Source organism: Phyllostomus discolor, chromosome 4 (genome assembly GCF_004126475.2).
Source record: "Phyllostomus discolor isolate MPI-MPIP mPhyDis1 chromosome 4, mPhyDis1.pri.v3, whole genome shotgun sequence".
Classification (NCBI taxonomy): domain Eukaryota; kingdom Metazoa; phylum Chordata; class Mammalia; order Chiroptera; family Phyllostomidae; genus Phyllostomus; species Phyllostomus discolor.
In genome coordinates, this window is record NC_040906.2 from 80,788,707 (window position 1) to 80,812,174 (window position 23,468).

At 37.9% G+C, this 23,468-nt stretch overlaps 1 protein-coding gene across 1 annotated transcript in view; it reads left to right on the plus strand.

Annotated features, from left to right (window-relative positions):
• Positions 1–9,769: 9,769 nt before the first annotated feature.
• The window catches only part of NXPH2 (neurexophilin 2), a 142,424-nt gene continuing 128,725 nt past the window's right edge, over positions 9,770–23,468 (plus strand). Inside the window, exon 1 of the mRNA XM_036023546.1 lies at positions 9,770–11,191. Coding sequence (XP_035879439.1) covers positions 11,141–11,191 — 51 coding nt within the window. The 5' untranslated portion in view covers positions 9,770–11,140. The remainder of the gene's footprint in view (positions 11,192–23,468) is intronic.

Below are 23,468 nucleotides of genomic sequence, written 5' to 3' on the forward strand. Positions count from 1 at the left end.
CTGTTGATTTGTTCAGCAACATGGATGAAATGTAAAGGCATTTTGCTAAGTGAAACAAACCAAATCCCAAAGGCCACATTTCTTTTTAGATCCAAGAAAAAGGGAAAACTATTGGAATGGAAACAAAATCAGTGGTCACCGGAGACTGGGATTGTGGGGGTGGGAAGACTACAAAGGGACAGCACAAGAAAGTTGTGAGGGAACTAAAACCCATGAAACTAGGAGCAACAAAAAAGGAACTCTTTATGCAAAAAAAGAACAAAAATAAGCAAAAATAAACACCAACTTCTATTTCAAACTGATTTTTATTTCCTCAAAGCAGAAACATACTAACTATAATTAAAGGATGAAGCCAAATATAATGAAAGCTGGTGAAATACACAAATCTGACTCATACCTCTTGCTCTCGCCTTCTCCTTCCCCATGCTCAATACAGAGAAAAAACCCAGACTTTACCCATTATCCCACTGAATCTCCCCTGTGTGGTTCTCTTTGTGTCCCTCAAAGTGTATTTTTATCACACTAGTCCCAAAAAAGGCACTCAAAATTTCCAAGAAAAAGAATTACATACTTTTAATGGTCCTTCAACAAATCAACCTGTTTAACTTCATTTCATCTGTTTTCCAAATCTCAGAATTTTTTCATGTAAATATCTGTAAATTTTATAAAATGTACTTTATATTTTACATCTATTAATTTAGTAATTTATATCTATTAATTTAGTAAAATATACTTTAAGAAACACTTATAAATTTAGAATGCACTTTCGGATAATACATAAAAGACTAATTTTGGATTCGTGAAAGTGTTGAGGTCTTCAGGAATTTAAGAGATCTGGGTGAATTGTTTTTACTGCTGATCTAGATACACGTGCTATTCATTAACTTTATTATATTGATAGAACCACAGTCCACATGTTCCAGCCCCAGAGCAGCATCACAATTTAAAAAACCCAATCCATGCAACTGAAACTCATTTCAAAATAACTCAAGTTCTTAACTTAAGTTTTTGAATACCATGGAAGAGCTGTAGAGTCCTGCAGTGTTTTTCAGAATGCTCCTTTGTTCCTTTCCACTGTATTTACACACAGACTACTTCCACCTCTGTTGTCTCAACCACTCCTGAAGAGCTCCTCCAACCCTCCCTACTTCACGTCTCCTTTGGTTCAACTTCATTTCACACTTATTCTTGAATCTCCAAGGCTGAGATTTAAGAAGTCTGGCAAAGTAGACTTTCCTTAGGGAGGGAAAGAGGGGAACCAATCAGCAGGTTCAGGCACAACCGCAGAATCCTCTTTATTAGAGGAGGGAGGAAAAGCCAGGAAACAGTGGTGATGTTTATTCCATTATACACCAGTAGGGGCCATAGTACTACCTGTGGAAGGCATTTTAGCCACAAGTGAGCACGAGATGAACATTAGGGGAATCCAAGGCCTCTGTGCTTATTGATCAATTGTGATCGTGGTGGCCAGTTTTCAGCTGGGTAAATACAAAAAGAGAATAATACTTAGAGATGATGTCAGCGGGGATGTTTTGAGAGCCAAGTGGCTTCAGGAGGATCCATGGGTGTTGTAAGGGAGGATGCCTGTGTGCCCAGCTCTCCTGTGAACCCACACCAGACATCTCGTGGTGGGCTGGGCTGCTGTAGGCTGGAGGGACAGCGCTTGGGAAGAACAGCCAGATGCAGATGGAGGAGAGAGAGCCAAGGTGAGAACTGCTGGTCCAACTGGTCCATCTGGTCAAAGTGGTCCATCTGGTCAAAGTTGAAGACAGTTGGGGAGGAAGAGCTAGCATGGCGCTTCGGCCTCCTAGATCGCACACAGATGCAGATCTCTATCCAATGCTAACACAGAACTTTTCAGGGAAAAGGAATCTGTGAAATGTGGGTTCCAGCTTGGTTACACAGAGCATTCTACCAGGGGTATGATTAGTGAAATGAAAACCCATGCACACGCACACACACACACTTCTTTAGTAGCATCACACTATGTGCTACTTTTCCATTCCTCTTGGTCACAATGAGAAAACAATGAAGAGGAGTTTGCACAGATCTGGAACTTTGCTGGTAAGCTGTACACAGCAACACAGTTGGAGACCATGTTATGTGATGGCTAGGGGCAGAAGCCCCAGGGTTGCTGGGTTCAATACCTGGGGTCTATCACATGAGTGCTAAGTGTCTCAGACTAAATACTTAATGCCTCTATTCATCTCTCTATTCTTCAGCTAGTCGATGCAAATACCCACCTTACAGGGCTGTTGTAATAACATGTAGAGCACCTGGGATTAAAAATGTATAGAAAGCTCAATTTAGAAATGATTGAAAACAATACCAGTGAGAATCCTTCTTGTGCTTATCAATACAGTTTTAAAGTCTTCTATTGCTAAAACAAAATGGTTTTAAATTATAGTTACGTGTTTTTAACTTATGTTTTCTCTTTTTCATTATCAATCAAAATGTTTATAGCTATAGTTATTTAATAACATACAGATAACTGAATATATTACATACATCATATAATCCCAGAACTCAGAATATTTAATATTAAATTATGATTTGACATAGAATACATAGGCATAAACTGGCATAAGTGTAACTCCCAATTATTGAATAAACAATGAAAATAATTGAGTGAAAGGCAGCATATTTTGCATTTTAATATCTTAGAAATTAAGAGAGGAAATTCTATTTCCCTGTTTTTGATAAATCTATATGTCTGCATGAAGTTCCTGGAAATTACAGCTTTATAATCTGGACCCTTGCTTAGGTTAATGTCAATACATTAGCTGCCCTTTCTCTTCATTATTTCCTGATAATCAGTAGTGATCTCCTGTCCTTGGTTTTTCCTTTATAACTATTTGCCCTAAATGGGACAATCATTCATTTTGCTACAATAAATAAGATCCCACAGCTCTTTGACTGTGTCTCCCAAATCACTTGACATTGACTCAGATGTCCCCTGTTTTGTCCTCCCTCCTGCTTTGCTCTTTTCTGCAATCCTGGTTAAAGCACAGTGTACTTCTCTGGATAATTTACAAGATGCTTTACAAGGAAAGACACTGGGCAGAAAAATATGAGTTGATTAGCATAAATTAGATGAATTTTAACTCATTGTGAATATTTGCTTTCTGCTACCTTCCAGATATTTTGTTCAGTACTAGTAGGATTGTCATGTGCTTTTTTCCTTTTTTTTTTTTTTTTTTTTTTTTTGCCTAGCATTAAGTACAAATTAACCGGAAAGGGCTTTTGTTCTTTTTTATACTTATGAAGACATAGGAGTATTGATTGATTCTGTATAACTCATTTTAATTTTTTAAAGATTTTATTTATTTATATTTAGAGAGAGGGGAAGGAGAAAGGAAGGAGAAAAATATCAGGGTGTGGTTATCTCTCACATGCCCCCTACTGTGGACACAGCCAGCAACCCAGGCATGTGCCGTGACAGAATCCAACCAGCAACATTTTGGTTCACGGGCCAGCACTCAATTCACTGAGTCGCACCAGTCAGGGCTGTATAGCTTATTTTAAATTAATAATTTATTTTTATCTATTCACATTACTCAACAAAGTGAAAATCAGATTTAGGCTATTCATTGTCATCCATTTCAAGAAGAGACAAGTAGGCACCTGCCCACCCATTACATTTCACTTATATTACAATTTGTACAGCTCCTAAATGAGGGGGCTTTTTATCCAGAAGGCAATGAGTGATCCCTAGCAATGACAGGATTCAAGAGTGCAGGTCCTCAGTCAGTATGTGTTAAAACATGGGCATATATTCAGTCCCTAAACAAAGTTATCCTTAGACGAGACATGACAATTTTCCTGAAGCTCACACTTTATGAGGCAATGCAATACTCCATTTGGCCAGTAGATAGCACTCAAGATATTTCAATAAGAAATCTTGGTGCGATTTGACTCTCACTGGGAAATATTAGACAAGTTCATTTTAGATGGGGAAAATAAATGCCCCCAAATGCTTAGAAACTGGGATTTTTGTACCAAACTTCAGCAGTCTCATCATGTAAATTTGTACTTTATCAGTAAAGGAAAATTAGCCCACTTGTTTCCTAACAATTTCTTTTTGAAGGCAAGGAAAGTACTGCTCATTTGACACAGTTGAAATAAAAAGTGAAAGCAGTGTTTAACTGATAATGTTGAGATCCAGAAAGACCACAAAGTGGAACATGCCAGTTGCATTTCACAAAAAGACTCAAAATGCTACACCTTTTGCACTCATCCATCCTGCTAAAGAGCACAGTTCAAAAGTCGCATATATTTCAGAATGTAATGTTCAACCAAGAACCTGGCTGTAAAACAAAACAAAACAAAACAAAACAAAAAACAAACCAGAGTCATAATTACTTGAAGCTGGTGGGTAATGCCGTAGAGTGGCTAAACCTATGAATATGTGTAGCTGCAGCTGTGTTTTGATAAATGATGGCGTCTTTGGTGCATAAGGAGCAACTCACATTCCTTCAGAGGTAGGAAAGGGTAAAGTGAGCAGCTCCCATGATTTTGAACAATCTTCCACATGTCGCAACCTCACCTCATCTGATACAGCAAGTATTGGTCTGTGTTAAACAAGGTGATGTGTACTAAGGTGCTGTCCAAGCAGATACAGAAAGCTGACGTGTGAGAAGTTAGAAGATGAGAGTCATTCAAATATCTATCAAAGAGGAATTGGAGGTAATTGAGTGAGGAAAGACAATGTCAAGGAAAAATGCCATCTGAAAAGAATCAGTGAAAAAACTAAAGAAACAACTTCAAATTCCTTCTGCAGAAAATTGGTGGTCAGCCTCTTTAAAAAGTTTAAAAAGGGAATGGGATAGGTTCTCATTCCCTACCCAGGAGGGTCCAACCTCAAGCTTTAGCAGCTGCTGCCCAAAGCCCATTTGAATGGATCTACATACTCAGGAAGGCTGACCCAGGATCCTGCTAAAAAATTCCTTATTTAGCCTCAGATTGCCTGAAACTACTTTCAGCCTTTGAGTTTCCTATTCATGTGAGCCATTAAATGCCTTTCTGTTGTAGTTGTTTGACTCACTTGGGCTGTGTTTGAGCATTTGCAACCAGAAGTGCCTTATTAATATGCAGGAGAGGTGAGGGGGCCATTCCAATTTCTTTTCCTCCCAGATTGCTGTGTTCCCTCTTTTAGGAAACCTAAGCATTTTCAGATTGGAAAATTTCCATTTGATTATCTAAGACAGTGTTCTGTAAACATGTTTTTCCTTTCTTGCCCCTTTCTTAATCATTGTGGGTCAGACGGTTGGCACTCTGCAGCTCTACCCTACCCAGAGTAAGAAGCCTAGCAATGTGAAAAGAGCCACTGACTCTGGGGTCTAGTCTTCTTCTGCCAGTGCTGGGCTGTATGACCTTGGAAATACCACTTCCCCTCTCTGGGCCTCAGTTCTTTCACCTATAAATTGAGGGGGTAAGCAAGATATTCCAGTTCCAACCACCTATGGCTCTTCTCCTGCCTTGTTTCTATATATGAGGCAACATCTAAAGCAGGTTAAATGATTTCTAGTAATGACACTCATCAAATATTATGTACAAGCAGAAAAGGTGATTAGTCAGTCAAATATGGACAATGCATGGGAACACATGGAAAGATAAAGGCAGGCTTATAAAGGCATTCTAATGTGGTTGGTAGGACTGTAACATGAGCACACAGAGAAAAGCTCTCTCCTGCCTTGTCAATCTTGAAGGATGTCCTTTTTACCCAGTCACCCTCTCATCTGAGACTCACTGGGAACTCCAGGCTGCCTTTCTTTCCCTCCCTCCAGCTTCTCTTCTTGGCTGTTAACAGTTGCATCAACCACCAGCACACTCCTGGTAGCACCTCTGACATCCGAGTGAGGAGACAGTGAAGAGTCAGTGCTGTGACCACCAAAGGTGGAAAAGAAACAATTTCACTACAAAGGAATCTTTCTATTTGTCTTTGAACTCAGAGCAATTGAGTTCATTAACAATGTTAATGTGATCAAATTTATAAATCCCTCAATTATATCTACAAAGAAAATGTGCAGTTCTCTCCTGGACATTTAGAGTTAAGTCCTATAGAGTTAATAATATAAATAGGTTCTAATGATAGTCTGTTAAAGCCTCAATGCATTGCAAATGTGGGGGCTACAGTTCTGTGGGAGAATGAAAGAAGGGAGGGAGGAAGGAGGAAGAGAAAAAGGAGAGAAGGGACGAAGAAAACATTAAGTTTCTGGGAAAGCAGCTGTTCTTAACAATAGCTGTAGAATGAAATCTCCTGGGTGAAAAATACCAATGCTCAAGTCCACGGTTAGAGAAGTTAAAGGCCCCAGTGGTTCCATATGCAATTATAGTTATAAACAATGTTATACAGCATCATGTTTTATTAAATAGCTACTCAAGAATATTCAATTACTCAACAGTGTGGCAACTTAAGAGGATTTTTAGTAGTTAAGAATTGATATCAAAAAGCCCACCAGCTTTTCATTATATAGGAATGAGAGGTCCTAAGGCCTCCTGAGAATTCCCCCTATCTTTGGGGTAAGTACTCCCATGTCCGTTAGGCCCAGATCCCATTTCTCTGAGGCTGCAGAGTAGCCCTGTGCCATGTAATTTTCCTTATCTCTCACCCTTCTAAAATTATGACCAGATAAATGCTTTAGGCTCAGTACCATCAAACCTCTTTCCCTGATAAAAAGATGGACTCTGCGGCTTTTAGCATCCATAGATCATTCCCACAACTCTTATTAGCAAAAGGTTCATTCATTCACTACATCAGAACTTTTATAACTGCTGGCCAGTGGAAAAATACCAGAGGCAGGGTGATGAATTGGAAAGAGCACTGCACTGAGAAATGGAGGGCCTTGAATCAAGTTTCAGATTAGCCCATGCTTTTCCAGTTGACCTGAAGCAAGTCACTAACCTTTTGAGCTTCCATGTCGTTAAATGTAAAGTGAGAAATTAGTTAATGTCTACTAACCAGTGAAACTCTGAAATGTTATGTTCTTATCCACATTCTGGTAATAACATAATCAACAGTTAGGGTGAGGAAATAAATACAGAAAAGCACAAGAAAAAAGCTGGCAGTCCAGATAAGCCATTGACAAAAGCTGACAAATTTGCTCTAAAAAAATTAACAATATCCCTATTAGTTGTCCTCTTACAAGACCACAATGGAATCGTACAGTAGTAAACTTGATAGATTACCCTTTCTGCTCCTTGTTACATAAAATGACCATGCTCACTCACCTCACCTTCACAAAATTAAAAACCACCTTTGCAAAATTGAAAGGCAAAGATCTGATTTTCTAGCCATTAATTGCCTCAAAGAGAGATAGTGATGATGTTTAAAAAAATTGAATATGCCAAGAATAATTTAAAATAGTCTAACCCCAAGTTCAACTCACTGTTCCTTTATAAAAGCTCTTGCACCCATATCTCTCTCCCCATTCTTTTCTTTCCAATTACCAGGACTGTTTCCTCATGCAACCTTCTCCTCAAGATCATCATGCATGTTACTACTGCATATATCTTCATGCCTCTTAATGTGTGACTTTTCTACTCCAAAAAATTTTAAGCCTCCTTATTTCCTGCAGATCAAGCTAAACTGTTTTAGTATGGCATTTCCAGATCTCTACAGTCTAGCCCATAACTTAGCTTCTCTCTCACTTTTTCCTCATCACATTTCTTCCAGTCAGTCTGGTCCACTTATTGTCCACCTCTCAATTATATCATATGAAGTCCCTCCACTATATCTTTGCTTACATTGTTCCTCCCACACAGAGTGGCTTTCTCCATTTTTTTCCCACATTTGTTGAATGTTTCCTGGTTAGACTGTGTGTTCTGAAGGACAGAGTCGGTGTGTTCAAAGTATTAAATGCCTCTATCTATGTTTCCGCCTATCTTTCCCCTTTCCTTTCTCCTTCATTTCGCTTCCTCCTTTTTTTCCACTTCCCCATAGTATGCACACCAAAACTTAAGAAATACAATAAAGTATCAGTAGTCACTTTATAAATACAATAATAACAGACTTTAGTCAATGATATTCTTGGTGCTTCTCTCTTACACAGGCTGATCAATTGGACATGCAAGTTCTCTCGTGTCCCTTAGCTTGGAATTCAGCACCTTTGAGTACATTTCTTTGTGAGCATACTTGGATATGTATCTTAGTAATACTAAGTTTAGGTTCCACTTTAAAATTTTATGTATAAGTTTCCCCAAAGCACAGACATATTCTAAATATGATTTTTTAAAAAGAGTGAACTATTCCAGTCATTATATCACTTATTTATTTCTATAGCATATTAAGTCAGGCACTTCTCATTCGGAGACTTAGTGATAATACAATTGGAAACTACTATATCAAGGAAGGAGCACACCTTTTGGTTTCATAGGTGAATCACCTGAGACTCAGGCAGAGAGGACCCTGAGTCCAGGTAAAGTACCGTGCCTTGAAAGTTGTTTGCCCTCCTTCCTCTCTAAAATAGGGATCCTTTCGGTCTGCCAAGCCCTTCCCCATTAAGTCCTTCTGTTCCCCAGGACTGTTTATAAATAAAATTCAGCCCTATCCAGTGACCTAAAGTTGGCCAAGAAGATCAACCTATAAAGATCTCTTCCAATTTTTGAAATGATCTTTCTTAATCTTCTAGGATAGAGTAACTTCCCAGAAGTGGGATCTAAACATTAGCAAGGCAGAATTTTTGTGGAGGTGGGAGTAGCTATAGGAGGTGTTATAGATTTAGATGTGCAAATAGTGATTTTGCTTGTTTTTTAGGATCTATTGCAAGGAATAAGAAGAGTCTGACAATAAGAGGAGGAATAGAACTAGTGCATCCCTTGCAATAGGGCTCCAGAACCCGCCACTCAGGCTCAGCAATGGATTAGTTAGGATACATAGCCTGGGATTGCTGCTCTCCCCCCATGCAGAGAATGGCATTATATTAGAGAAATATTTCACCTGCAGCCTCAAAAACAAAACCTCTGAAAGTCTCACTGAGATCCCACAACACTTTGGAATAACTTCCCTCCCCAAATCCACAATCTTGGCACACCCAGTCAGTGAAAGGAAGAGTGGGATCTTGTACCACCTGAGTCAATGCTCCTACCCTCAGGACCAAGGACATGAGGCTGCTCTGCTTCAAACGTGATCCTTGACCATTTACAAAGTCCCCTCTCATTTCTGTGTTGGGGTGGGGATAGTAAGTGGAGATTCCTGAAAATTCCAACCCAAACTTCACTTTTTGTTGTCTTATTTTTATTTTTTAAAAGACTTTATTTATTTTACTTTTAGAGAGAGGGGAAGGGAGGGAGAAAGAGTGAGAAAGAAACATCAATGTGCAAGAGGTAAATCAATTGGTTGCCTCTTGCCTGCCCCCAACTGGGTACCTGGGCTGCAACTCTATTCCCTTACTGGGAATAGAACAAGTGGCCTTTCAGTTCACAGGCCAGCACTCAATCCCCAGAGCCACACCAGCAATATTTATTTATTTATTTATTTATTTATTTATTTATTTATTTATTTATCTTTAGAGAGAGGAGAGGAGAGGGAAGAAGAAAGGGAAACACCAATATGTCTGAGTATCATTCATAGGTTGCCTCTCTGGCCTCAACTGAGGACCAGGCTAGCAATTCAGGCGTATGAGCCCCCAATGGAATGGAACTAGCAACCTTTTGCCTAGCAGGGCAGCACTCCCTACGTGGGCGGTGATGGCGTGTTTTATTTTTTATTTTTTAAGGACTGGAAACCAATCGCAATTCCATTCCCTTGTCTCAAACTATTTTTCTTCTGTACAAGCTTTGTGATTCAGGATGAAGTAAAATAGCTTTGCCTTTCTTATTCTGTCGAAGCAGCTGCCCAGAGACTCACCCCAGGAGAAGTAACTTTACCTCTCTGGACCTTAGATTTCCCATCTTTTCAATAAAGGAGTTGATGGTTGATGTCTAAATTCTCATCCACCACAGACATGTGGGAGTCTGCGAGCCTCATTGTCCTCTGACTTTTCTACTCGAGTGTCCAGCACAGAGATAGTTAGAGGTTAAGGATCTCTTCAAAGGAGAGTTAACACAGAGCTGAGAATCACCTGCAGCAGGTTTGTAGCCTTGCAATACTCCTCTCCAAGATTTTCGAAGAGGGAGGTTGCAGCAGGGTCTCCTGTCTTGAATCTTCTCCCTCGCTGGGCCCAAGGTCTCTGCAGCGCAGCTCTGTGGGTCTCTGGGACACTCAGCTCTCTACACAATCCTCAAAGCAGAGTAAGCCAGGACGCTGCACCTAGCTAGATTTCTCATAGTCCTGCCGCTACCCCTCCTCAAGGTCCCTCTTAATTTCCACTATTTCCACTTCCAGAGATCCCTCCAGCTGAGCCAACACTTTGCACCCCTTGCTCGGAGCTCTTCGAACCAAGACTGCCCAGTAGCAGGGCGTTCTCCAGGGACGTCCCAGACTTCAGCCCTACCTCGCTGCCCTAGCCTTTTCAGTTCGCCGCCCTGCACACCCTGCCCCGCCCAGGATGCAGACATTGCCTCCCCCCACCGCCCAAAAACTCCCTCGATGTTTTCAGGGTGCACTCCTTCACGCAACCACGCAAGGAGACCTCCCCTCTCTCACCTCCCCAGCAAAATGAGAGCCGATTAGCAAGCAGGGCACCTGGCCCGGCGGAGCTATCCAGTATCCAGACCATCCCTCTGCTGGGCAGGGGCGGAGAAGGCACCGGACTCGTGGGGCTCCGGGCACACTCTGCTCCGACCTGTAGCTGTATGGAGAGGCCGGATCACTAAATAATCTCACGCAGGAAGCCAGGACCAAAGCACTTGACAGTGCACCTCCAGTCCGAAGACGCCCCAAGCTCTCACCCAGACCCTGGGACCCCGAGTCCTGGGCGCTGTTAGAGCCCCGCACCTCGCACCGGAGCTCCAGCAGCCCCTCACGCTCCTTTCCTACCGGGTCTAAGGAGGGGCACGCGGGGGCCAGATAGGCAGTGCCCGCCCTCCCCCTTCCCTCCCGCCTACCCGGCCCGCTCAGCGCAGCGCTGCGCTTGGATTCCAGGAGACAAGCGCCCGCGCTGTGTGTCCCTGGCGTCCTCAGTCCTGCCCCCGCGAAGTGGAGATGTACGAGAGGCAGGCGAGGGCACGCAGCTCCTGAGACGTCGTGCCAGCAGGCACCATGCACCTACGGCCGCTGCCTCTCGTCGTGGTCCCTGGCTTGTTGCAGCTGGTGAGTGCTGGTCCAGCCGTGCGCCCCGCACACTGGAACGCGTTTCGGCGGGAAAACTGCGCCGGTGGCGGATTCAGAAGCGGAGCCTTGCGCTGCTTGGGACGTGGGAATAGGGAAGAGAGCCGTGGAGGGAGTTGGGGGTTGCCTAGGGGGTTTGAGGGGAAGAGTCAAAGATTTCAGTGGAGGAGACCTTGGGGCAAATAAGGAGCTTAGCAAGGGTTGGGACTTGAAGTCTGGGGTAAAGTAGTCAGAAAGTGGTCAGGGATGTATGAGAGGAAGACGAGGTTTATTGAGTAAAGGCCGGGAGGGGATGAGAGTAGAGGATTATGGTGAGGATGGACGGAACGACCTGACTCCAGACAACAGTTTGAGGGCTTGGCGGTCCTTATTTTTCACGTGTTTTGCCCGTTTGCCTGAAGACACTTCTTCCAAAACATTGTGTAGTGCATCCTCACGGGCCAGTGAGTGGAGGCTTGCTGGGGGAGAACTTGGGTAAAATACCGATCGGAGGGGCCGACTTGATTCCTCTTTCCTTCCTCTGGCGCTGGGGACTGGGATGGGGTTTTCTGCCGGCGACACAGGATATAACTTTCACACCCATCTCCACGTAGGAGCCACTCTCGGGGATCTCTAAGCAGTATGCGTGATCCCCAAGACGACTTCTGCTTGCTCTGGGCGGCTCAGGGGTCGCTGAGGAATAGATAAGGTGTTAGAAGGTGTTTCAGCGTTCCCCAACGTGGCTCTAAGCGACTGTTGGCACTGTGTGTAACTCATTTCTCCTCGCCTTTCCCGCCTGGCGCCCTGCTCTCCCCCTTAAGAAGTATACCTGTATACTGTATTTATGGCTAGTTAATTGCACTTAAGGGACATTCCCAAATAAGATTTTCAGGAAGACAACTTTTAAAGTAAAAATATAGAAGGGGACTACTTTGGCTCAGTCTGCATCTGTGATGGATTTCTCCTGCTTTGTTGGCACAAATCTTGATAGGGTGCTGTTAAGAGCTTTCTTCAGATGCTGTGGTTTCTTTGGCTGTCATAGGGAAGACTACCCAGTTAGCTCTGGGCTGTTAAAACAAGATTAATGCTCTGGAGCACTTAGAGAATAATGGTCTGTCCCTTTTTTCTTCCTTCCTCATCCTTTCCCCTTCCTTCTTTCCTTCCTTCCTTCTCAATTTCTTTTTTTCCTATTATTTTCCTTTACAGGGAAAGATCAAGTAAGTTATGAAAGTTTCTTTATGATATGAATGATATTACAGAGACAGAGATACTTCGCAAGTTTTGAAGATGGAACTCTAAACGCTCTTAGGGAAGGGGAGAGGTTGCTGCCAGGAAGGGCTGGTCTACTCTTGTTACAAAGGAGATTAGCTTCACCTGCTTAGCATCAACTACGAAATTCTTCTTTGGCATCAGAAAAAAAAAAAAAAATGCAGTAATGCTCTCAAGTGTCCCTGAATGAACCAGTACATACTGGTTAAAATGTTGAAATAAATCTTACATTTAATTGAGGCATTATACAAGCAAAATATATGCCACATTAGTCTTTGGTATCACTTGCTTTTTAAAAAGTTTAATCTTGATTCCAGTAAAACATAATATAACAAAGTAGTATTTGTATGGTGTGTGTAAATAAAATTCTAAAAGCTTAAGGAAATCAGGTACTTAGGTAGGATCTTCAGAATAGCTCCGTAAATCTCTTAGTTCATTAATTTATTTTGGCATTTGATGATCATGAACTATGTATCTGTTCCACTGTGTTAGACTCAAAGATGAGAAGATATATTTCAGCATATACTGGGGGAAAGTTCTATCATATATTATATATAAATGTTAATTTTTTTCCACACTACCATAGTCAATAGGGAATAGGAAATACATCTTGAAGGTATTACATACCTTTCTTAAGAAATGGATTCAAATATTACAGCATGGGTTGATTGATTACTTTTTAAGGAAGCTTATGTCAAATTCTAATCCTTTTTTGGATTGTGCTTGGGTTGTAATGTTTTTTTTCCTGGAGCACTTTATCATGGTAAGTGAGGTGGGGAGCTGCAGCTGTGTGATAAGCACACATTCCTTATGCTGCCATCCTTTTGGACAATAAAAGGCTGTTTACATTCCACATATTATTAGAGCTGTTTCCAGCCTTATAACACAAGGGGGTTAAGATCTGAAAGGAAAACGAGTGGCTAGGCAGGACAGATCTAAATTAAAACATCCCCCAATCCCTCTACGTGCCTTACCACAGCAAGTTTCAATAAGGACAGATTATACTTTGGCCTGTATGGCTTATAGTTTTATTTTACCTTTTTCAGCTCATATTGAATTTTTTTTTTTTGCTAAATCCTAAGAGCAAATTGATAAAATGTTTTCTAGATTTTAAAACTAGGTTTTTGTTTTTGTTTTTGTTTTTTTAATTTTCTAGGAACCACATGTACCTAGTAGATCTGCCCTTGCAGGGCAGGAGTGGGGGTGGGAGTGGGTTATTGTTCGAATTGGATTTTACTTTTCATTCTGCACTGTCAGACTGAAGAACACACTTTTTAAAAAAATGCTAAATATTTTTAATGAGAAGTGATTCATTTGGGAATACTGAATTTAGTTTTAAGAAAATTGCATTTTATCTGAAAGCAGCCTTATTTAGGATTTGGCCCAAATAAGTCGCTGACCGCATAGAATACTGGTACAATAACTAGTGTTTTTACTTATTTTGCAATATTGAAAAATTTTAAGAAAACAATAAACTGAACTGATAAATATTTCCAATAGCTTATGACATATATGTGTATGTTACCTGTCTGCCCAATTTTCCTGGCCTGTGTCCAATGTTTTAATAGACAAGTTGCTATACCTAATTAATAGGTTTTGCTAGGCATTTGCAAAATTTACGTATCAATCCTGAATGTATTATTTTCTTTGAAATTTTTATTCAGCAACATATTCTTTATAAAAATATTAACAGCACATTATTTCTTTTCTGCCATCTAATGAAGAAAAAATTAACATTTGAAATTAATATTATCATAAATTGAGTATTATTTTATGACATGACTAAGGTGATGACTTGCCAATGACAACTTCTTAGCGATTTACATGATAACTTATAACTCATAATAAGAATGATTTTTGCCTTTAAGTAAAATGCAGGTTGTAAAAAGATTAAATTTGAATTTAAATGGATAATTAGCATGACTTTAAGATAAAATTTAGCTATGATTTTTAAAATAAGTTTTTATATTTTCACTTGTTTTTCTGTGATACAATGATGTTTATAAAGTAATATAAAATTAAAAGTGATGTAAGTTAGTAAATTTTTAGAATCCTATAAAATCAGAATACGATGCAAAGTGTTAAAAGAAAAATTTCATTCTCATTATATAGTATCATCCCACATAAGCTTAAGCACACTTTTGTTAGTCTTAACAAATTAATAATTTTCATATTTGTTTAGTGTGATATTTTTAACATTTATTGCCAGTTCTGTATAAGAAGTGATAGCCACTGACTGTCTTTCATTCAAAAATCACAGTTTTCTACACACAGTTGTTTTTCTTTCATACACTTTTGATCAATAAACATCAAATCAGTATTTCCCAGTGTAGGATCAATACTCGTCTGTTGGCAAGATGGACAGTCCAGAGGAGAGAAAACATCATATCATGGTTACAATTTAGAGTTGGCTACTCTTTAAAATTAACTCCTCTTTATAAGCATTATTATCCTAGACACTTTTAAAAATGAGAATTTAGATTAGACAATTAAGTCTTCTATTCCAGCCACTCATCACCTAGTGTAAATCGTGTGCCTTTGGCCCACTCTGATATTGTGCTACCTGGTTTAGTTTTGAATATCTCTACATAAGAAACTGACTCCTCACGAGAACCTATTTTATAGCTTAACTAAATTTCCAAATGGAAAGGGAAAACTTAATTTTTGTTCTGTATTTTTTCTTTTTTTTAATAGTTTCTGATCAGTTGTCAAAATGCTAAAGGCAAAAGGCATTTCGAAAAAACTTTTAGAATTTTACATTGTCAGCTTAAAGTGTGTAGCTCTTACAAATTGAATGAATTAAGAAATATTGACTTTTATAATATGTTTCCCACCTTTTATCTACTGCAGAGCTCATCAATGTCCTTTTAATAATTTAATCATTTAGTAGTAGCAGTCCGAGATGAATATAAATGTGTCACAGGTTTGTGATTTTGTAAAACCTCTAGGACTGCCTTATTGTTTACATACTCTGCAGACTTCTTTACCTGAAGCTTTGCTGGGTAAGATTTGAAAAAATTATTACAGCTGCACACTCAAGTGCCTACAGTTAGGGCTGTGTCAGCGTTTCTGTAAAGAATCTCATTTCTATCTTAGCCATAAGCATTATTGCCAGTTAAAAGTTGGCATTTATATCTTGATTTGAGAATCAATTATTTTAAAGCTGCTTTAAAAAATTGGTGCAAATGATTTTGAGCACTCGTCCACATGAGACTACTCTCTAGATGTTATTATAGTACACAGGATGACAATTCAATGAATTAATTTCTATGTTAGTTTTGCACAGTGATTGTAATCTAAATTGTTATATGTTTAAATTATTTAAAATAATCTTTTCCAATTAACCATTTTTATTGCAACACTCTAAGATTTTGTAACACTATTTCATCGTGAATATTTTTAATTGTGCCAAACTCAGATGCCCTAGTCAATGTTTTTATGAGTCTCTATTATTAAGAATCTATTTGAACTTTTTATTTCTTGTGATATGGCCAATGGTGTTGATGACAGCTCCATTCTCAGTTCATCATCCTGCTCAATAAAAAGGATCTAAAGCAATTTACAGTATAGATTTCCATATTATAGAAAATATTCTAAAACATGATTGATCAAAAACTTCCACTTTATGTTATTTTTAATTTACAAAAATCTAGATAAAAACTTTCAAATAACTGGTTTATTATACTCTAAGATTAGTATATAAGAAGGAATTCTATTTCTTTACCATTAAAAAGGCAAGTTTTGTTATTCAAATCCAAAAGCTATAGTATATATTGTCCTTTTTCCTAGCCAGATTATTCAAGGAATTAAAATACTTATCTTTAAAATTGCCATTGTTATACATTTTGCCTTTTTTAGATTTATGGACCTATGGTAAAAGAAGTGGAAATTTTATGAACTTAAACTACCATGATAATAATGCTATCTTAGATTTGCACATGCTTACATGTTTTCAGGTTCTTTCACACAATTCACCACATTCTATTCTCTGATAAAACTATAAGATAGAGAAGGCCATTTCTAGGTGTGTATTGGAAAGAACAATGCCTATAGTGTCAAAGGCTTGGTTCTACTTCTAACTAAATTACAAATTCAGCCAATGGTTACTGACTATTTTGACCCAGACTTTACACTGAGACTATATATAGCAAATATTGATGAAATAGCAGTAAACAAAATAGAACTGGTTCAAGAGTGTGCATGTGAGTGTGGACACACAGGTGTGTACCCATCTTGGGCAGGCCATGTAAACAGCCGTGGGCCCCTCCTTTCTAAAATGAAGTCATTAATGATAAAGTGGATGAAAAATGATTCTTAACTTCTCATTATTTTAAAAAAATATATAGTAAAAGTATTTCTGGATTATTCTTTTTATGAATTACATCTTAAGTTACTGTACAATTTAATGTCTTATATACAAGCATAATTGTTTTAAATATAAAATTTGTGTGCTGTTAACCACATCATAAATGATACATATGTTTAAAAGTAGATTTAAAACACTGTAAAACTACTTATGTTATTCCTGATTATGTAAAATGAAAATTTAGTGAAACTAGGCAAAGGGAATTGACAAACACTTAATACATAGTCAACAAAATAAATAAAATTTTATTAAATTGTTGCATTCAGGACTCTTCTCTATGTGACTTTTAAGTTATAAACTACTAACATTTAGTCATTGTTTTAATTTAAATAAAAAGTAGATTGACTCTCAGTTAAATTCTCATTATTAAAATAAGGGACATTACAGTTTAATACTGTATTTTAACGAGAAGAACAGCACGTGACTTTTTGTATGCTTCAGTAGGATGCAGCCTATTTAAGTCAGGAATACTTATAAACTAACTCCAAAGATTTCAGGAATTCAGACATAAACAGTACAAAAGTTTTAAAGGAAAACCAACAAAGAACTGGCATGTGAGACCTATCAAAGACAGAGAAAATTGTTAATGGTCTTAATATGCAGAAACAAACCAATGAAACAGCCTGACCACTCCTGGAGTTCAGTTCTGCTAATCTTTAAACAATGTCCACGTCTTTAAAAATGAACCTTGACTTTGTGATGTTGCTGTTTTTGGCCAAATAAAGTGATTCTAATGTCATGAAAACACTTGTGTAAATCTCTTCATGCAAGAATATATAAGATTGCGGTTTTCAAGCACTATCATCAATAGTGGCAATTTAAAATCTCATCAGTTTTACCTTAAATTACACAGTATATATATATATATATATATATATATATATATATTCCTCAAAACAGTAGGTAACTAAAGAAATAGTCTAGATTATTTGAAGGGAGAGACCACATGTGTAATTTACATGGTTGTTAAAAACCCGTGTGATTCCCATTCCAGAATTCTCTCCTACATTTGTGTGTGTGACTTAGTCAGTGAAAGTAGTTGAATATGATAACCTGCATTATATTTTGAAGGGTTAAGAGGTACACAACAATATGGACTCCAAAGAACCATTTAATGTTCTGTAGTAATGATAATTTTTATCAATAAAGTTTTATTTGGATAATTCAAACAGAAGATACTTGAGGTCAGTATAAGGAATATGGTTACAAAAATGAAAAGGGAGGTGACGTTTTTTGGAGGTTTGCTTCCCATAGTAGTGAATTTATCTCTTGCTCCCACATGGATGACTCCCAAATGTGTACTTCAGTTTCTACCCTAGTGCTCAGGCATGAAGGCCATATCCCCATACTGACTATTCATTTTTACTTGGATGTTTTACTTCCTACTCACACTCAACATGTCCAAAGTCGCCCATATCTTTCCTGAACAAGTGCTTCCAACATTCCTGGATTCAGATCTTGAAGTTACCACCCCCTCCTTTTTAACCTGGTATCTTTGTGTTTGGACAAGTGACTTGGTTGAAAGTGCTACATAGTTCACAAGATTCTTTCACATATGTGTTCTAATAGTTCATTTCACATCAGCTCTGAAAGGTAAACAGAATAAATGTTGCATTAGTTTTACAGATGAAGAAACAGAAGCACTGAAGTTTTCGGAGATGGACTGTAGATCACGTAAATGACCTACAGCATGGTAAAAGTTGAATTGCCCATCCAGTCCAGCCCTTAGGTCATGACAGCAACCATTTGTGGCAGAAGGTTGTGAGCTCCAATACTGACATCCAGAATGATGAGCTTGAGGGACATTTCTAGGAAATGTATCATTCTGTTCAGTGACCATGCTGAGGTTGGAATCTCAACTCATTCATTTTAAACAAGTCTGTCATAAAGTCAGACAAGTTAAACAGAAGAAGCAGATTCTAGGAGCATGATTTTTAATCAAGAGTTCTATTTAGAATTTAGTCTCACAGTTTGAAGCCAAGGGTTCCAGCTTCTATGCAGCATGAGGGTTAAGTTGGTGACTGACTAATGTGGTTCCACTTAGGATCAGCAAAGGATTTGAGAGTTCTGATTCCTCAACATCTCAACCTGCACCACTTCAGATTAAAAACATGAATAAGAGGAGAGAATAAGGCCCTAATTTCTAATAAGGGCCATTTAATCTTTGTTTCCTAATGGACAGGTGCGACTATGAGAAGAAGCTAGTGTGCTGGGGGAGGCCGTCTATTACTGCAGGTGCTGGCATGTGTGCAGGTCTTGTGAACATTCATCTACAGTTTTGCTTTAGTGTCCTTGGTCTTGATCTGTCTTTCCCTTTCTTATGTTTTCTGAAAATACTTATTTTTATTAGAAAGATAGTATATGGTAGTGGATATTATTGTCTCTCTACTCAAACCCATTTGAACCTCTTTTTAGCATTTCTATGCCCCCTTTTTGGTTTTTATTTTACCACTAGGTGCCTATAACTTTCCCTTAGAGGACGTCCTCAGCTGTTGGACATACTTGGCCAAAAAGCACTCAGAGCCAGACTGCTGTTTCCTTTCGTCCAGGACAGCTCTTGACAAATGACTGACAGGGACCAGAGTGTGAAAAGCCCTTCCTTTGCTCTTAGGCTTAACTAATATTCTGGAGTGTGCCTGTGGGAGGTGGCTGACGCTACCCTCCAGGGGACTTTGTCTGAGTCACACACTTCCAAGGCTTCCCCCCATTCTCAGACCTACTGCCTTACTCCCTTAGCAGACTTCTCCATGAGCTGTTCATTATAAATCACTTGCACTCAAATACTTGTCTAGGCATCTGCTTCTAAGGAACCCAACTAAAGTTTTCTGTTTAAATTTTTTCTTGATATTCAGAAATTTTTAAAGTAGCCATTCTCACCCCTGCCTGCTTTCTGCCATCTCACATTGAGATATTTACTATTAACAGTTGAATGTGTATCTTTCCAGAAATTATGGCTCTATCTGCTTTTATCATAATTATATGAGCATAACATAATGTTCTATAACATGTATTTTTAATACAATAATATATTGTTGCCATTTTAATACACTATAGAATAATTTATATCTTTGAGAATCCTTAGTATTTCATGCCATTGGAGTGCCATAGTGTATTTAATCAGTCCCTATTGATTTTTTATTGTTTTGTATTTTTTAATACAATTATGAGTGTATTTATAAAATGAATTCCTAGATTTGAAAATACTGATTCAGTGCTGGGAATATGCAATACAAATCTGGATAAATATTAATTTTCTCCTAAATGAAATACAGCACCACTTACAGCGTATATGTGTACTAGTATCCCTACCTGGATAGTGTACTTTTTTAACTCTGCTAGTCTAGTAGAGGAAAACACCTTATTATTTTAAAATTGTGTTATATATTACTTATTAGGAAGTGTGTTGTATTTCTTGTTTTGTGATTTCCTTGTTAAATAATTTCCTGTTTTTCAATTCCTTTTTTCTACAGCCTTTCAACTTTTAATTTCATTTTTATATTACTCTTGCACAATTGCTTATTTTGTTATTTCTGGATATTTTTTATTATGGTGGTGTTGTGGATACCATTTCTATGCATCCTGACATTTAACACTTGCTTTTGCTGGAATATGAAGAAAACAATTTATTTTAGTATATTTATGTTTGAATCAGTTCTATTTTTGAACTGGTTTATTAATTTTAATAATTTTTAATTGGATTCTTCTGGGCTTCATGTATAGATAATCATATTATCTGTAAGTAATTTTATATTAGCTATTTGTATTTAACGTTTATAATTCTTAAAATTTATTCTTCTCAAGTCCTGGGTAGAACCTTCAGAATGCTGTTGAATAACACTGTGAAAGTGGCTATTTTTTTTCATAGTTTCAACTCTAAACTTTACTAAACATGGTATTTGCTTTTGGTTTTCAATAACTAATCTATCAAGTGAAGAATGTACTTTCCCATATCAGAATAAATTTATGTTGATATAGAGGTTAATTTCAGTTATATTATAATCATTCCTCAGAATGATCTTATATTTTTAAAATGTCAATCTGTTTCTTATTTCTGAATAGGTTTTGTATTTCTGAATAGGTTTCTTAAAATTAAGCTGCTGAAACAAAGTTAAATTATCTATATTTTAATACATTGATGTATGTGTTTTTACAGTGTTAGTTTTTTATTTAGGAACACTGATTCTATATTCATAAGTAAAATAGAGCAAAGTGAAACATATCAGGTTTTGTATTGGGATTATTTGAGGATCATAATTAGAAAAAATCTATTTTTTTCCTCAGTTCTGGGAGAACTTAAAATAATTAAGAATTGTTTTTCCCTTGGAAGGTTGTTGGGAATCATTTTAATTCATTCTAATCTTTTTTCTTTTAGGCAAAGGGATTTTTTATAAACATTTCATTTCTTTTATGAATGCTTATCTATTCAGATTTTTCTTTAACCCTCACTGAGTCCCTTTTATTAATTTTAAAGGAAAATTATGCATTTTTGTGTATCTTCGAATTTATTTAGCATACATTTTTATATACTATTACCTTAATTTTTTAAAAAAATCTACTTCGTTCCTGTGAATTGATGCCGTATTTCCTCCCTAAGTTTGTATTAATTGTTTTGGAACAGCAATAGCCAGGAGACTGCCTTCATTCTTTCTTTAGGTCTGCCAATGTAAATGGAAGCTTTCTGTGACACAATCTGCTGTTAATTTACTAAGTTGCCCTGCCCTGAATGAATCCTCAAGGTAAGGGGTGAGCCTCAACCCTCATTCTGCTCAGGGGAGGACCTTGCTGCCTCCTGTTAGCTGTTCTAGCTAGTGTCTGTGGTCAGGTACGTCCACCTCCTCTGTGTTAAGCTTTGTTGGTGGGAGGAGGGTACTCTGTTGGGGGAAAGGGATATATCGTAGTTTAGTGGTTAGATGCTGTTCTCTTTTGCCTTTGTTTGATTTCAGGCTGCTCAGTGCACTTGGTTTGTCCGTCATCTGATTCACTCTTTTTTATATCTTTTAGAGGTTCTCAAATTTTGTCAACTTTTGGCATCCTTTCCCCTTTCTAGCACCACTATGCATTCATTCTGGTTTTCACATTAGTAATTTATGTCATTGGAAATTTGGTAGGAGGCAAGGTAAATACATTCACTCAGCTTCCCTCATTGCAACTGGAAATCTTTTAGTCATTTTTGGCTCATCTTTCGTTTCCCATACAATATTCATTCAGCCACACAATCCTCTGAAATTTCCTTCTAAATTCCCTCTGTAAACTGTCTTGCCTCTACCTGCTTCCATTCCATCATAACAGTAGCCTTCTAGCTGGTATTCCAACATGAGCTGACTAAATTCATGTCATATGTCACAGAATTATCTTTCTTAAATTCTTATTCAATTTACTATGCCACTCCACTATCAAGAATGAGATTGCCATTCCTTTTTTTCTTAACACATTGAGTCTATATTTCTGTTCCTGGCCATCCAACCTCGAATCTCTCATCCTGTATTCATCACATATTCTTAACTGCAGCCAGGTCTTTATTCTCAATACTCCATGAATACTGCAGAGTACCAGGAAAGCATAGGTCTTGATGTCAGACTGACTCATTGTGTTTATCTCTAGCATCTTGGTCAAGCCAATAAATCTACTCAATTTCACTTTCTTTCCTCATACAATAACAGTAATTTTAACTATCTCATAGAGTTATGATGATTATATATAAAAATGTAAAATGCCTAGTACCTAGCATTAGCTTAATTTCAAAAGTCAGTTTTTATTTCCAACTACACCAGCTTCAACAACTTAGGTTCTTTGTGTGCAAGCAACAGAAACTGACTCTGATGAACTTAGGCAGGACAGAAATGTATGAAAATAGGAAAGTTTATAGGAAAAGTTGGAAAACGAGGCATATTTACAGCAGAATCAAGAGGCTAGCTATCAGGAAAGTTCAATCAGCCAAGATGATGAATAAATACCAATCTGATTTTTATTTATTTTTTTAAAAATTTAGGCCTTGTATCTTTTCATTTAAGATGCAATGCTCTGGTTGAGAGAGCCTGGTTGGCTTGGGTCATATATCTTAGCTTGAGAAGGGTGGGGCACTTTGATGAACAGTTACACACATCCTGGGGAATCAGCATTACATGTTCCAAATAGAGAAAAAAATGATCAAAGCTCTCAGTTAAGAAAGATCTCTGTTAGAAAAAGAGACCCAAACACCCACAGAGAACACCTGTTCTAGGTCTTTATTTAATTAACACAGTCTTTTTATTCATAAGTAGACATAGACAACCAAAGATCGTCAGACATTTAGGAGAACTCATTAGCAAAAAAGAAGGGCAAAGAGTAACTAACAGAACGTGCCCTGGAGAGAACAAGTAATACAGGGGGCATATTTCAATTTTAAAAGTTCCTAATTAGTATCCCTAGGGAGTCAGAGGATATTGCATCCTTAAAGTCAGCGCAGGCTGCATCCTGAAGAGAGAACAATTGGGTAATGAGCAACAATTCTTGGAAATGAAATATATAACTGACAGGATTAAAAAATCAGAGAAAAGATGGAGAAAAAACAGGACTAAAGCCCATGCTGATGAACTGTGAGGTGAAGTCAAGAAAATCTGCCATAACAGAGCCCAAAGACCAAAAGGAGAAGTATAAGAGAACAGT